At 35.7% G+C, this 17871-nt stretch overlaps 1 protein-coding gene across 18 annotated transcripts in view; it reads right to left on the bottom strand.

Annotated features, from left to right (window-relative positions):
- The window catches only part of NEK10 (NIMA related kinase 10), a 106175-nt gene that overhangs the window by 35339 nt on the left and 52965 nt on the right, over positions 1–17871 (bottom strand). For 17 of the 18 annotated variants that reach the window (XR_010470121.1, XR_010470126.1, XR_010470125.1 and 14 more), the window contains 3 exons: positions 14008–14221; positions 5032–5215; positions 4856–4942 (listed from right to left, as the gene is read on the bottom strand). Coding sequence is in view for 11 of the 18 variants with exons in the window: in XM_021298467.2 (XP_021154142.1) it covers positions 4856–4942; positions 5032–5215; positions 14008–14221 (485 nt within the window). In the remaining 7 variants the exon portion in view is untranslated. Of the gene's footprint in view, positions 1–4855; positions 4943–4982; positions 5216–14007; positions 14222–17871 lie in introns of all 18 variants that reach the window. The other variant, XR_010470127.1, reaches the window with a different exon arrangement.

The following is a 17871-nucleotide window of genomic DNA, read 5'->3' on the forward strand; positions in this document are numbered from 1 at the left end:
AGTTATAGTCCTTAGTCTGTTGTGTAAAAGTTAATCCTACAAAGTCAGACAGGGAGTAATAAGCAACATAGAGGTGTAGGAAAGTTAACCAGCAGAAGTCATGGAGCACATAGCGCATAGTTCAGCCCAGGGCGTTACCTGGATTGTATTTCCTTTTACTCCATTGACATGGATGGAAGATCAAGGCAATATATGTTCTATTCAAATGCTTTGCAAGAGAGGATTTCTCAGTTAAAGATAATCTCATGGAAAATGAAATATAAATAATCTCTCTCTGGTTTTGTGCCCACCTTTGTTGGAATGTGAAAGATAAGCAAAAGCTAAATCATTTGATTGTCATCAGCCTTCCTATTCTGAATAGCTCTACGAAGACAGCATGTTTCAAAAAGATGGACCAAATTTGAAATCATTGTATCTTTGAAACTGGGTCCATCTTTTTGAAACACCTTCTGTATATAAAATGAGGCATCAAGCATTTTTCTACATGCTGCTTCCGTCTTTAAAGCTGATGTAATTAAAGCAAATTCTAGGGCATTAGCTTCATAACGTGCACTGACATCGGTGCAAATCGTACAAATACAATCTAATACGCAGTTTAGTGTTTTTCTCTTGCATGTCGTTTCAAGAAAAGAGCTTATAACATGATACGAGTTCAGAAAAAAATGGGAAGACAGTAACTTTTACTTTACTGGTATATAAAAAAAACTCTGAAAACACTTTCCAGTTTGATCAGAGTGACGGGAAAATTGAATCAAGATTTGATATCAGCAGAAAACTTCTGTTGCTTCCATTTAATTCAAGCAGCTGAATTGAAGTGATTTTTTGAATGATGGCTTAATGATCTTTTCAGGAGAAAGGTCAAATTACCTTTATTTACACAAAATATTCTCCGTAAGCTGCCTTTTAAATCACTGTACACTGGAATGGACAGTGTCAAACACATTAATTAAGCTGTTTTGCAGAGCAAACAGAATTATGTGTTTTGCTCATGAGCAGTGACAACATGTACAGCAACAAAAGCTGACATAAAGATACTTTAAGCTTAATGAAAGCATCATGCAGGACAACCAGGTACTGGCAGTTTTGTTCCAGCTGATGTCTTCAACAAAGTCTCATTACACTGAGATCTCAAGAGAAATCTGAGTCTTAAACAAAATTAAACTAGGAAAAACAAGCCTAAAACCACTCTAAGACCTCAAAAATTCTTCACAGACAGCCCATTGTGCAAATTACGGGTTTCTTGATGTATTAATAATAATTCCTAAGCTTTCCCCTTACAAGCTAAAGAACCATATATAGCAGATGTGTGAAGATCATACCTTTAAGACCAAACTATCTAAATGCCTTATGTAAAGAAGAAATATCTTCTCAAATCATCACATCCACTAAAGAATAAAACTGATCTGAATAATAATTTTTAAAAAGTTCTGTTATCACAGAACTTGCAAGATATAAGGTAGCTGCCTGCAATTAAGCCCAAATTTTGAATGTAACTACTAGCTGCATACAATATTACTGAATGGATATTTATGTCCTACTGTGTTTGTTGTTATCCTCAGAAATAGTTAAATTTGGAGCTAAGTGATGACCTAAACTCAGAGCCCAATCATTTGCTACATAAAACATGCAGAGCTCCTATTTTGAGAGTACCCTAGTTCTACAAATCCCCAGTTACTCAGCTGGATACTTTTGACTGCTTTGAGCGTTAACTGCACAAGACTCGAGCCCTCGCAGTGTGTAAACAAGTTGTTTTTCTAAAAGCTCAAAGATATAGGAGACCCTTCTAGAGCTACATCACTAGAATATTCTTCTGGCAGATCTGTGGTCTCTTCACTACATGGTAACTGTGAATACTATTGCATTGCAGAAATTTTGGCAAGAAAATCAGTCCTTAATCTCAATGTCTTTGCTTATTGATCAAAAGATAGATAAGTTCAGAGATTCCTCCAGAGGCGGGAAACATATATTAAATTATGAGGTAACAGAAAAACTCCTAAGCAAGATACAGCACAACAACAGGACTGTGCATTGAGACTTCTTAGCCTCATGAAAAGCCAGTAGCTGAACAATTACAAAAGGGACTTACTGTATGCTGACCCATTTCTTGTGAGGAAGGTCAGAGAGCAAGTACTTAAAATTCTAGAGACTAGGGTTTTCTAACAGCATATGTCATACAGAACTAGTCTTTCAACGTATTTAGCATATTGTCCTGATTGCAGTGTAAATGAACATGATTCAAGACAATTATATTTTCCAAAAATATCTGACATACTAGCTCTACTGGACTACAGTGCACTAAGAAACACTACACATTTTCCTGCCATTTGGTTTACCGGCAGAAATGCAGGTACAGTTACACTGTAAACCAAAACCAGGTAAAAACCCCTTAAATATGACTAAGCTAAGAAAAAATAGAGAACCTTCTTATTTTTAGAATAAGAAAAATAGTGCAACTAATAAGCTGTAATCATCCCATCACTCTTCATTGCTTTTTGACTCAATATGTCCCTATCCTCTGTCAATCTTTATCACTGCAAAATATAAAAACTTCAGGGAAAAAAGTCGCATCTCCCACTACCGCGTCTACGCTTCTGAAATGTGCTGAATCTTGCTTCTGTAGGATTAACCATTTCAAGTAGCATGAACAACTATTCCAGAATCTACATATCCTGCATTTGGCAATCCTAGGAGTTGTTAAAGCAGCTGGTCTTGTAGAACCACACTGTCTAGACTAAGAACAATAATCCTTTTCTTAGAGCATAATTGAAAAGCACAAGGTATGTAAAAATATTATGACAATTAGTGGACTATAAAAAAGCTAATTACTATTACACTGTCACTCACATGCATACCAGCTTCAGTGCCACTGAACAACTCAGTATGTCACACATCTTTACAAAATATCACCTCGTTTTCAAAATAGAGCAATGTTTTTCTACGTTTGTAGATAATGTTTTCTCTGAAAGTGATGTGATAGCAGCATGATTAGACAAACCCTTTCAAGACCCTGATCAACACACTCATAGTTGAAGCACACATTTTCATGTTAGCAGTTTCCAGGTGAGCTAGATAAAAGCTGGTCACATTTTCCCCTGTGAAGCTGACATGCTTGACAAAACCTCAGCTGATAATTCATACACTGTTAGCCATTTGTTAGCAATGAATGGAGCATAAGCCAAGCAATACCGAAGTATTCTGAATTTATAGTACTGTTTTTAAAGCAATTTTCTTTTTCTGAAAAGAAGAAAAATTTGCCAGTATTACAACTGATCTACAATGCTAATGTCGACATAAGGTAGAAACTACAGGTCATCTAAGAAGGTATGACTTCAGAATTATTTTTTCGAAAGGCAATCCTGAAATATTTAAATATTAGAAAAGGTTGATGTTTTGCTAATGTCAAAATCTTAACAAAGAAAAATTAACAACAAAGAAATCACTACCAATAACACTTTGGGTGTGGCAAGTTACTACACAAAGATTTCAAATGTCTGTATACAGTGCTGAATTAAGCATTGTATAAGAATTCCATTTCTAAGAGATGGACAATGTGTCACACTTCAGTATAAACACCAAAACAGAATATTGCCTCTGCAGGCTGCTTTTCCTCAAGATGTTCCTTCTATGCAGCCCCATCCCACAGTCAAACTAGGCTTCCCTGTACCCTGTAAGATTCTCTTGTGCCTCTCTCAGTACAAGAAAGTAACAAACCTCGATAATAAACTCAGGGCTGACTAGCCAGAGGTCCCCTAGCCTTTAGAATGGCAGGCTATCCAGTTAAAATTAGCAAATTGTGTTAATGGATTTTAAGTATAATTTTCAAATCATCAAATCAAAGCACTAATGGCTAGACATTTCAATTAAAAGCAGTCATATTTCTTCAGTACCTGGGCCAATCTAAAGAAAACACAGCTATCAAATAGCACTACAAACAGATAAAATAATGCTATTTTATGTTTTTGAAGCCTGAGACTCTGAAAAAATAGAATTTGTTAATCCTCACCTTTTAAAAGGACAGTTTAAATCATCCCCAGATTTTCTGACAGAACTTCATGGGATAAATGGAAATCTCAAATATTGCTCAGCTCTAGTATCAATCTTTTTCTTCTAGTATAAAATGTTATTTGATTTTTCCTCCAGTCAGAATCCCATCCCATTTAATAGGTCGATCATGGTAGCTCAGAATTTAGTGGGTGGCTCACAGTGGTTATAGATGTTTCACTTTTTTTTTTTTTTAATTGTCATATTTAGAATATAATTATAAAAACTGTTATTTTAAGATAACACCCAACATACCTGGTGCTTTCCTATCTGATTACCATAAATAACTACAGCCAGAACTAATGCTGTGTTTTGTTACATAATCCCTTCCTAATTTGAATCCAACCATTAAGCATTCCTTCAGTTCCATGTAGTGAATTCATCTGGACAGCTAAGGTTTACCTCTTTCAACTTTCTTTTTTACACCCTCTAAGAGGGCATTACAGTGATTCATTTGCGTAGCATTACTGTTACTGAGATAGAAGTTTCACACTGTCTTCTGTTTCTCATCAACACTAGTTACCTTATGCTTCAAATTAAAAACAACTTCTTTGTCAAGTTGCCCAATAATATTCTAGTTTTCATAGGCATTACTTCAAAATACAGGGACAAGCTACACACAGATGATGTGATGCAAAATGCGATATGTTGGTAATTGCTGACAAAGAGGCACTTATTTTATTTTTCTTTTTCCTTAGGACCCAGAACAGACAGTGAACTTGCAACAAACTGTGCAAACAACTACTATGCTGTTATTAATAATGTAATATTAATAACAGAAAGTACTGAACACTTCACTCTTAAAGAATCTTACCAATAGCAGACTCCTTCAAATTACTTGAACTGGAGATGCTTGAGTTGTCCAACATGTCCAGCTCATCATCTAATTCAGAGAACATATCTGCACATAAAAAATTAATGCAAAAAAGCCCTTAACTCACCTCTGATCAGCATAACAGTACACCTAATACTTCTTTTGCTAATGACTACCTTTCTCAGAGTTCTCTAAAGTGCTATGATCCTCTACCAGGAGTTCTTCATACATTCTTTCCTCATCTTTTCCACATGCAGATTGACAATTATCAGCTGAGAGGTCACTATTTTCTGAAAATTCCCTTTTGCAACTGGTTGCTCCACTGCTGCTGCTGTGAAGACGCAACTTCTCACAATTTTTCTGACAAAGAAAAACAAAAAGGAAATGTTACATACTGTCCTTATCCAGCACTTATTAGAAAACCTGCATATGTCACTTCTATATACACACATAAATAAAAATGTACTTTTTGTTCCCACTTGGCTTTTAGTCCAGGACTATATGCTACCTGGTTCAGTGAGTGGTTCTAAATTTAGAGAAAAACTTTCAAACTCTTAATATGAACAAATTATTTCTAGCCTTTACATAAAAAGCATCTTTGATCTTGATGAAGGACTTTTCATAACAAGCACTGAAAAGTGAAAAAAATGAAACATCCCAGACCAGAAAGAAATATTGAACAACACAAAAAATAAAAGACTGGACAAAGATAGTAGGTTCCCAGATATAAGCAACGGGAGATTTACTCTCTTCCAGCTTAGATAATAAACAGCAGATCAGTTGTAGACAATACAAAACCTGCACAAGAGTCAAGATGGTAGTAAAATATGAAGTGAACTTGATATGACATGATGCCAGAGAGACTCCCCAAGACTGAACTGACCAAATGTAGCAAGGGGTTCTTCAGTTAGTATAAAATTCTGCTTCTGCTGTTATTGTTTATAGCTTTTCTGGAAAGAATAAACATCCTTGATGCTTATTATTGCTTCTATTTTGGTGCAACATATTTTGAAAACACACTGTTTTTATGAGCTCTTTACATATTCTTCCAAGTCTTCTCATATTATTTCTGCGTGATGAAAGAGAACAGGAGATAAATTATATAAACACATCAAATTAAACAAATTAGTATCTTTACTATTAAAGTAATTTAAGGAGATAATACATTCCTAAATACTTATGTTCTTAACAAGTCTGTCAAAGACAATTTGGCCTGCATCTAAGGCAATATTCTTCCAAAGTCTCTCTCATTAAGTATCTTGACCTTATTGCAATATAGCAGAACGGGTGCATTCTGAAAACCCTTCCTCCTTCAGAAAACTAACTGCACCCCTGAGCACCGACTGTATCTCTGCGCACATAATGGTCTGATTCAATTATTTCCCCATCTTTCATTCTGTCGCCAAAACTACAACATAACTTGTGAGATGGCTTGTCAAGCTTTTCTCTTAAAATTTGGGTGGGAAAAAGATCATTTCATACTTAAGTACTGGACTGAGCTTACATCCAAGTTGCCACAATAGCAGTGACTGCAGTGTAGCACAGAATGGCAACCACCAAGGATGACTCTCAAGCTTATTTGAAGAGTCTAGTCATGGCATATGAGCACACTTATTGTGCCCTGAACACTCAGTATACAATTACTGAAGGTAACCAATTCATCTATTCTGCATCAAAGAAAACAAAGTAAAGGGAGAGAAGGGTCAAACTGCATGGACATTCTAAACTTAAAACTTCTTTTGATTTTGCCAATACCGAACCTCACTAATTGTTAACCATAGCTTGTAAATCAAGTGGAGTTAAGGGGGGGAAAAAAAAGAAGTCAAAAAGACTGCTGCTGCCAACTGGTTTCAGATGTAACTGTCACATCAAGAAAAGAAGCCTGTTTGAAATGCCTGATTTCTGTAGACCTCGTGATAAAAAATCATCATACCTGCTACAGAAACTGTTCAGAGATGAGTGAAAGGCATCCTAAAGCCTAAAACACTTATATAAACTATAAATCTATAACCTGTCTATATATAAAATCTGGTCCATTTACATAATATCTGAACATAGAAATATACAATATTTTATTACTAGTCTAAGAGTAATGTATAGATTTACTATGAAATACTTTGCCCTACCTAGACAATAGCTAATAATTTTCCAAAGTGGGATTATATACTGCTTTTTCTCTTTTGAGTAGGATGCCTGAGTGATTTAGGACAGAAGTACACTAACTGGAGGAGGCTGAGATGTGAATTCAACATCACTCCTGCTCAGTGGGACCATAAAGACCTACATAAGTATATAAGGATATAAAGAATACGATTTTGAGAGAAGAGCATGGAGAAAGTATTCTTCAACACCTTGAAACAACCACTTTTATATCCTCAGAGAGACTTCTTCCTGATAGGCAGAAAAACAGACATTGATCCTTTGAAGAAATCTATTCAAGAGTGGGATTTTCGAAATACCACAAACGTTGAAACATGACTTAGATTGACACATGTTCATTTGAACTGTATCCATACCTACACTTTCTTCTAGAGTCCAGTACATTCCTAAATGTTTACAAATCTTTCTGGAGGCTTCATCAGTTGATTCAGTTTGTTTTCACATTTTCATAATAAAACAAGTACCTCAGTTTCCCCATGGCTCTGATTGATTGCCATCTTTGTTGAAACAAACTCTGCTTTCTAGTATAAACAAACACAATTCTAAAGGAAATATACAAGGAAAAGAGTCCCTGTGCAAAAAAAATGTTTAAATTATAGGCCATTTTTTCTTCTCTAGAATTCATCTTTGTGACTGAGCAAAAGCAGCCCTGAAAACACTGGAAATTTGTATCTCAGCCATGAAAAAAATCTCTGTCTGCAAGCTGACACTCTTCACCCATATCCTGTACACTTGCACTGTCTCCCTCTTCACTGGTCACCATTACCACTGTAAAATCAGATAGACTTTACTTTTGGAGAAGTGAAATCTCACTTGTTTTTTTCAACTTCCAACAGAAATGTAAACTTTTAAAAATTGAAATTAACACTGTCAAAATCCAAACAAAACAACAACAACAAAAGAACCACACACACACATAGGTTTAAACAAAATGTTTAACTAAAATAAAGACATTGATCTTTTGTTTAGCTCTGTTTTGCCATATTGCTGTCCAAAAGAATTAACTTTTCTGTCTTCAAGAAATATAGAGCTCTCTAGTGGCATTCGCAAACAGTGTTTACTTAATCTTCTTTCTTAGAGACAAGCAATTACTTCATTATACTAGTCAACTGAATTTCTGTTTCAAGGAAAAAAAAAAAAAATAAAAACAGAACTACTTCCATTATTAAAATATTTGTAAAAGACTAGAAGTAGAAGGTAGCAATAAAATGAGCAATGGCTAACATTAAATTTTCAGGAACAGAACCCATACAAAATCAAAGTATTTGTTTCTATAGTCAGGTAACAGCTCTTGTGCACTGAGAACAAGAAGTAGATGTTATTCATAATGGTTCTGGTAAGGCTTTTGACAATGTTTCTCATGACATCTTACAAGAAAGCTAGGGAAGTGCGACCTAGACAAAATCATAATCAGTTGGCTGTACAATTGACTGTAAAAACTGTAATGAACTTGGTAACTACTTTGAGTGTTTGTTAAACTGAAAATTGGTAGTAAGCATGATTTTTCAGGCTCACTTCTAACTTTTTTCCAAAACCATTCAGTTATCACTATGATAATCTGTATAACGGGGTAGATAGCCTGCCTACTAAATGTGCATAGACCGTGATACATTCGCATCATATATCATGTTACTGCATATATATCATACACAGAGTTGCATCAATACAAATGGTGATAGTTTTTGAAGAAAGTTTTGACAAACTGGATAAACTAAAAAAAACCTGATGAAGTTATAATAGAGAGAATGTAAAGTTCTATGAGCAGGGAGAAACAACTGTACAAATTCACGGACTGGGGGAGTGCTGGTCAGACAGCACCTCTGCAGGAGAAGACATGGGGATTTGGGTTGATGAAGAACAATACCATGCTGTTATGAAAAGATAAACATCATACTGGGATGTTTAAAGTGAATCATGTCCAAGAACAGTGTAATCTTTCTACTTGGTACCAATAAAATTCTCAGTTGGAATAACTGAATCCAGTTTTGAACGCTGCACTTTAAAGATGTGGAGAAACAGCAAAGTAGAGAAATGTGAATAATCAGAGGTCTTCAAAACATGACTTACAAAGTAATACTGACAAAATTTGATTATTTAGCCCAAAGAAAAAAATTACAGAGGGGAGATATATCCCAAAGGAAATAACTCTTACATATTCCCACTGCGGTGAGGACAAAAAGTAAACAGCTTAGGCTGCAGCAATAAAATTTAGGCTAGACTTTAATTCAATCTAACAGTAATTAAGTGTTCAACTCAACTATTGCATCTAGCTGGGATCCTGCAGAGAGAACTAAGTGTTCATACACTGTGTAACAGGTTTGAATGTGCTCAGTAAATGCAGTGTTCTGGGTGCATTCTGGACTTTGTGCTCTCAGAGCAATTATACGACATGTAAGAGTGGGTCTGAAAAACTCAAGCGTCATATACATCCCATATGCGCACATGCGTATGTCCATCTAACGTCTGCTAGAAACAAGACATGCATAACACATCTAGTCTTTCAAGAATACAAAGCGAGACCAACATTTTTGGAAAGCATCATGTTAACTGCAGATACAGTGTACAGCACAGTGTATATGTTCTGTGGGTATGCCCAGGATTTCCACTTATTTTCTGACAGTGCTTCAGGCATCTTCATTGTTTCCCAGACACTGTCTTCAGATGGGAAAAAAAACCTTATTCAGGCATACGGTTGCTGACTGTAAAGACAGTTTTTGCACTTCGCTGATTTCAAACTGTTCTCTAATTTAGCATAGTTTGCCTTGGGAGAAACTTTTTATCACTTGACATTTTTATGACTGACTGGTCAAATACCTGGTTTTGCATAGTTATTTTATTCTCTGAACATAAATAGTATAAATCTAAAAAGGTTATTCTCTTCTTATCACACCAGCAGTAATTTCTAACATTTAAACTTGAATTCCAGTACATGCTGTATAAATGCCAAAACAGAATGGTGTCAAAACAAAATCATTGGAGTGAAAGGTGGAAAAAGAAAGCAATTTCCGGAAGGCTAAGGTTTCATGACATTCCTGAGCCCTCACTCATTTCCAAAGCAGTGGGAATTGTATGTAGCAGCACACAGAGAGGCACTATCACCCTTTTATTTTTTCATAAAATTAATAACCAATTTTGAATACAAACAGAATTGAATATTCTAATCTAACATAATAAGTGTTTTTAAATCAAATATACTCTTTGCTTCAAATAATAGAAAAATAGTTGCTGCATTCACACACAGTTGTTTTAGGGAAAAAAAAATCTTCCACGCATTGATCGGTTAAATTGGGCAAAATATATAACTATACACAAAGAAAAAGGTAAATAAAATTAACATTAATCCAATTTTTGTCTTTTTCTGAGTTAACAAAAAAATAGATGAATTAAAATCAAATTACTAACTAAGTACTACTTTGTAATGCATGTGGCAATGCTTAGAAACTAACATGATTATTAGTACAACAATTGTCAACAGTGCAGAACTTGAGTATGGGGGAAAATGACTTGGTGAAAACATAATTTAAATATTTTGTGGGTTTTTTGCCTTTCAGATAGCAGCTGTGATCCTGTCCTTTTTTCTTCTAAAACCCTGAGGAAAGTGATGGCTGCTTTTAATTACAAGAGTGGCCAGTAGCCTGCAGGGTGCTTACAAAAGAATGGATTCTTAAACCATGATGTTTAACTCTTACCCTTTGGCCACACATGCCTGTGAATGAAGAAGAAGATTGGGATAAATAAAATCCATTCCTGTGGATAAAGAAGGGTGGGAGCAGTAGCATGCTCTGTATTTACAAGCATTCCTACAAAATGCTTCACAGTTATTTACTTTAGGGTCTTTGTTGTACAAGGGACATACAAAGAAATTCCAATGTTTCTCAAGACTTGAGGTACACCATTCATTTTTCTAAACCAATCTGGAAAAGACATAATACAATCTACTCTTAATTATCAATATCTACAGGTGGATTATAAAGGTTTATGCTACAGAGAGAAGACAGGAAACTGCATCAGCCACTTCAGGTCTCACCAGGCTCTTTAGTTTAGATGTAGTCCTGCCTGAAAAAACTCTTATACAGATTTTTTCACTATTTCCAGCTAATAAATGGTTGAACTGCTTCTGCTAGAGAGAGAGAGACAAGTAGGTTTCTTAGCCCAGGCTGTAGCCACGCTGGCTGCAAGCGGAATAATCAAAGTATGTCTCTGATCAGTAGCATCCTTGTCCACCAGAAGTGCAATACCTTGATAACTGCAGATGTAGGTCTGGAAGGGCCAGTGTTGACCTGCAGCTAAAAATCATATCTAGACAGAAGACAACTCACCTTGGCTATCCTCTCATCTCTTTAAAGGAAAATATTAAAAAGATACTTCCATTATTAGTTAAATCACCCACTGTTTTGAGACTCAGATTTGGCCTGGAACACAGAAAACTCAACTTTGCCACTGGCCTGTTTGATGACCTTATACAAACTACCTTTTTCCTCTCCACCATTTCCTACCCAGAGCATGAAATTATAATATTGACCACGTTGAAAGGAAAGGTACTGTGTGAGAGATAATTACTACTATAATTATTACTTGCTTGGGTCCTCTGTACCCTGTGTTAAGTCAGCAACCTTAACCTTTCAAAACTGAACACACTCTATTTGACACTTTTCATCCCTAAATTTGCTTCTGTTCTTACATAAACAACAATTTCTATGAAAAACAAGAAAAGGTAATAATTCATGTTGGGTCCTAATAATGATTCTTTTCATTAGGATTATTTTCAAGTCTGGATTTTATGCTATACTTGCCAGGCAAGGTAACTACCCTTCTCCAATATCATCTACTGACCTGCCTTTCAATTGCCTACTTATCAGCTTCCGTATTGGTCTTAAAGTACTTATAACACAGATTCCACTCTGGCTCCAAAAGTTCTATGCTGTATAGTTCCATCAACCAAGACAGAGAGTACACTCTTTATTTCAGAAACATTCACAATACGACACAACTGGGATGAAAAAGGAGGCCACAAGTACATTTTAGTAGAGAGACAAAAAAGTATAAGGTAGCTGGCTTCGACAAAACATTGCACTACATGGCAGAAACACTGAATTCTGTAACACCATGGGAAAATGACAAATTACCTGGCTGTAGGATTGCTGAGGCCTTGACTAAGATTAATCAGGTTGTCCATACCTCATAGAATTTTTATTTTGGGAACAGCTGCTTGAAATACTTCCTAGTACTTTTAGTCAGAATATTGTCAAACTAAAGAATGAAGTCAAACTTTTCAGGAATAATTATTCTCTTTATTAGAAATCCTCCAACTTCATAGAATTTTCCTACAACACTGAGAACATGGAAACAACATGGCTCCTTCTGTTTCCTTGTAGCACTTCTGTGAATTTGAAAGATCCTAGCCTGAGTTATTTTTCACAGCAAGAACACACAATTAAGTCTACCACTTCTCATTACTGAGCCATATGCCCCTCAGCTTCTGTAGAGTTCTGTACCCATGTCTTTAAATATACATAATAAAATATCCATTGGAGTGGATCTAGAATTACTGTATTCTTTCCTTGAGAAGACTAGCCATTATCCCCCCAAAATCTCTGTTTGTAGATAGGCATATTTTTCAAGGATTTATACAAAACAGAAGTAGTCTGACTTCAATGTACAGCTATTACTTCTATTATATCTTACAAATGTCTGGATAGGGCACTCTACTCTCAAAGACAGGATAATTGCATTGAAATCCCAAATCAAGCAGTTTTCCATCCATAGTACTTTTTTTTTTCTTTGCAAAGTTCACCACAGTTATGCAAGAAAACAACTACATCAAGACATGAAAAAAATAACAACATACAAAAAGCTTTCAAATGTGTAGGGTAAGAAAACTCAGAAAACATGGAAAATAATTGCTCATACTGTTTTAAGTTATAAATCCTACTCAGTATTTTTCTTTCACCTCAGTACCTCTTATGTTTCAAATGGCAGGGGTTTGTTACATTATTTCTGGAAGTTTTCGGCATTCTTTTTCTTGAAAAAAAGAAATCGTGTAATACAAATAATGATCTTGGACTGGTAGGTCAAAAAACTGCTCAAAATAAATGGTTATCAATTTCTACAAGTCTTAGGTTTGGCCAGTAAGGTGAAGATAAACATATTAAAAAAATAAATCTATGAGTTCAGGACCATGCGTTCCTGAAAATCTTTTTCCTACACAGAGGTTCTTCAGTGAAAACTATTGAGCCCTAATAAAAAGAAACTAAGAGAGATAATAGGTGAACAGAGAAGAGTAGCTGTATAAATTATAACTTTGCTTCACAATAACCATAACAATAATTTTCACGGTGAGCTTTTACTACATAAAAGCATTGTTCCTGTATTTTTAATGTAAATTCTTTGAGATCATATACAAGTTTGGTTCATTATGTAACATACTGATGTCCTTCATGAAGGGTTCTTAAAACACAGCCTGAAGCAAATGGCATAATTTTAAGAAGCAGTTCTGCAGAACTGTATCACACAGTAAGAAAGCATGAGCAAATACCTTATCAACATCACTGTTCTTTATTTAGCAATCTGTAATTAAAAATTATATTTGTGTAAGTTCCATTTTCTAGGTTTCATTGTTTGTGAATCACACACAAGATTACCGATTTGTTCCACCCTAGCAAGCCTTTATTCTCCTATTCACAAATCATTCACAAGTGTGCAGTAATAATTAAACGTTATCAGATTCTATCAAAACTGCAAGTACCTCCATAACAATGCCATTTTCCAACATGGAGTGATATACGTTTTTAAGATAGTTATTTTTCCTGCATAAGCATGTCCACAAAAAAATGAATGAATACCTCGTTAAAAAAAAAAAATTAGAGAGCCTGCACGGAAAATTGTTCTAAAAGGATGGGTTGTTTTGATTTATTTTCTGCTTTGTTGTGCCTTACTTTCTCAGATCTGGCAAACAATGATAAGAAAAGATAAAGCCTAATACATCTACTTACTTGTGATAAAATGGAAAGCTGATGATGCTGGGTTACTGCATTTCGATTAGCCTCCATGAAGTACCTCTGGGTTCGTCTCCTCTCCCGATCCAGTTTCTTCTCCAACAGGAGATGAGAGGCGGATAAAACATCCAGATATTTCATCATCACATCAGACAGCAGTGAGCTGACTTCCACTATGTCTGGACGTGCCTCTGCATCAGGAGTCAAACATCTACAGAAAGAACATTCTCTAATGAAAGCCAACTACTTCTTTCTAAAAACCTTTTTATTACCATGGCATTCCTCCATTGGTATTTATCAAGCCGTGCTGGCCAGAGAGGGATATGAAGACTGAGGGCAGCCTCAGCTACAGCAACCATCAAAGTGTGGAGTTCAAAATCCTGAGACAAGTAAGAAAGACTGTATGGTTACAATGCAGGACTTCAGGAGAGCAGAATTCAGCCTGTTTAAGGGTCTTCCTGGTAGAATCTCATGGAAGACTGCCCTGGAAGGTAAATGGAAAGCATAGGAAAGCTTGCTAATCTTCAGGGACACCTCCAGGTGCAGGAACAGCCCACTCCTGCATGTAGGAAGCAGCAATGGGCTACACAGGAGTTAGGAAAAGCTGAAGCTTATCTGGAGTTCAGACTAGCAATGGATGTGCAAGGGAGAATAAAGGCCATCTATAAGTACATTGACAACAAGAGAAAGGCTAAGGAAAATGTGGACCCACTATGTAACCCAGTGACAAAGGACATGGAAAAGGCTGGAGCATTCAATCCCTTTTTTGCTTCAATTTTCACTGGGAAACTTTGGCCTTAAATGTTCCAAATATTTGAGCCCATCTGTAGAATCCACGTGCATTAAGCATTACCACACAGCAGAAAATATAGTGAGAAAGCATTTAAGCCAACTGAACACACACAAGTCCATAGGACCAGATGAGACGAGCCTGAGGGTGTTGATGAAACTGGTCAATGCCACTATATATCATGCCTGAAAAGATCAGAGGGAGGTTGCTGTAGCCTGGAAAAAGTTGAATATCACATGTGTGCCCAAGAAGAGCAAGAGGGAGGATCCAGGAAGCTACTAGCCAGTCAGCTTCACCCCAGTCCTTGGGAAAATAACAGAACAAATTCCCCTGGAAGTAATTTCAAAGCACACAAAGGACAAGAATGTGAATGGGAACAGCCAAACAGATTTACCAAACAGCAGTCACACTTGACTAGCCTGACTGCTCTCTATGATGAGATTACTGGCTCTGTGGACTAGGGGAGAGCAGTATATGTTGTAGGTAGCTTTATTTTAGCAAGGCCTTTGACACAATATCCCACAGTATCCACAGGACTATAAGACAGGTAGATAATTGGCTGAACTTCCTGGCTCAAAGAGATGTCATCAGCAGTACAAAGTCCAGCTGGTGGCTAGAAGTAGCATTCTCCAGGGATTGATATTGGTACAGTACTGTTTAATGTCTTTATTAATGACCTAGATGATGGGATGGAGTGCATTCTCAAAAAGACTGTGAACACCAAATTGCAGGGATTAGTTGATACAGGGGGAAGGGCTGTTCTCGGAGGGACTTGTGCCACCTACACAGAGATCTGATTGCTATCTACATAATGGTAGGGTATAGAAAATATGGAGCCAGATCCTTCTCAGAGGGGCATAGTGATAGGGCAAGAGACAACAGGCTCAAGTTAGAACAACACAGGAAGGTCTGATTAGATATAAGGATTACTGTTACCACTACTACTTCTAATCACAAAGGCAGACAAGCACTGAAGAGGTCCCAGAGAAGTTGTAGAATCTCCATCCTTCAAGATATTCAGAACTCAGACAAGACCCTGAGCGGTGAGCAACCAGATCTAATTGTATCTGCTTTGAGCAAATGGACTAGATGACCTCTGGGGTCCTTTCCAACCTAAATTACTCTACAGTTCTGTGGTTCTTGTTTCAGGCACTCTAGGTAGCTGTTTAGTAACAGTAATAATATTCTATTAGATCTATTTTTAAATCCCCTGAATATTTTGTAGGTGGTATAGGACATGAAAGTCGATAGGAACCATTCTGCATGCACTATAAATGGTCTTAAACCTGTTAACTCCAGTGAACCTGATAATATACTATGACTTCCCTGAAGAATACTACTGACCAGCTAGCACACAGATACACTTAACCCAACACCCTTCCCTAAAGAAGGTGTCACAGAATCATTTTACTACTTCCTACAACAGTACTTTCTAAATAAACATAACCACCATGTAAAGTAGCAGTTTTGAACAGGTTTTATAGTACTTAAACTTCTTGACTTTAATATTTTTCTGTTTAAATTTGCTCAAAGCCACTGATTCATCTCATTAATTTTCATAACTTTGTTAATCTGTCTGACTCAAAATTTTATATTTACTTTAAACAGATGTAAGCTTTTCACCCTTAGGAAAAAATCAAATAGAACATTTCTTATTTTAATCCAATAATCTAATCCATTGGACCAACGAAATTGGTTAAAATTTACAACAACAATGTGAGCTGGAAAAGATTTCTGGTAAGTCCTAAATCCATTTCCCATTTATGACTAAACATTGAGTAGACTGATGTTGAACTCTGAAGGACTTTGATTATTGAGTCCAAAACTTTCTTTAGTAGCCTAATCCAATAAAACTGTATTTTAATAATAACAATACTGAATGATGATGATAACACCAAATGCAAATTTACAGTTGCAATGTGAAGATTTCAATGTTTTTTCTAATCATTATCAATAAATTATTTTTTCTATTTATGACATTCAGCTTTCAATGTGTTGTGCTTCAGTCATTTGGAAAGAACTTCATTTCTGTTAATGTTTCCTCATCTGTATTATAAGTAAAATCTCATTATTACTGCTTATCTTTAATGTTCTTTATTCTTTTTAAATATCTCACAAAGCCTAAGCCAAAGCCTAAACATAATATTTCATTTAAAGATTAACCCATAATAAGGGAATCAACATTAAAAGTATATGCTTCCCACTGCTATTAAAATAAGCAGAAAAACTCTTATGTGATGGGAAAATTTAATTTTAATATTTTCATGTAAATACCCATTTAATCATGTATTTAAACCAGTTAGCTTCCATAGTAGCCAGCCTCATGATGATATGAGACATTCAGTGAACCTGATTAATACAGCCGCAATATCTACAATCATAAATAACTCAATAGCTGGCCTTGAAAACCCCAGAAAAACTTCCTATTACAGAGTTTCTCATCATTATCAGGAATTAAAAGAAGGAAAATACAGAGGGTCAGATACTCACATAACTTTAAGTCACTGATAAAGATGTGTTCAAAATTTATAGGAGAATGCAATAAATACCAGTAGTAATATGATGTGACTGGAAGATATTTTCTGGATGCACCTGAGATTACTATATTATTCTTAAATAGCAAGCAATGAATTAATAAAGGCAGTTATTCTAACTCCAAATATCTGTAAATATTTGAAATATTAAAATTCATTTCGAGACCTCTTAAGCATAAATGTTATTTCTATTAGCTCCTATCCTCTCCATTGTTGTCATGACCAGGACCTTGTCAATGTCCTTAAGTACAGAAATCTTTTTGTACAATAATATATAGTATAAAATGTATAAAATGTTACAGTCTCTGTACAGTAAAGTGCTTTTTATAGATAGAAAGTAAAAGCATTTTTGTACTAAGTGATGTTTTTCTAAAATGGAAAAATCAAGGGAGCTAAATCTCACAGAAGTGCACTAATTCACTCTCTATACTTTGCTTTACACATTACATTATCACCAGGAAGACATATCCATAGCTAAGAGAAACATGTGGTGAGCGAATGGAACAAATACAGGCTCATCTTTTCCTCCATTATGGT

The sequence above is a fragment of the Columba livia genome, chromosome 2 (genome assembly GCF_036013475.1).
Source record: "Columba livia isolate bColLiv1 breed racing homer chromosome 2, bColLiv1.pat.W.v2, whole genome shotgun sequence".
NCBI lineage: Eukaryota > Metazoa > Chordata > Aves > Columbiformes > Columbidae > Columba > Columba livia.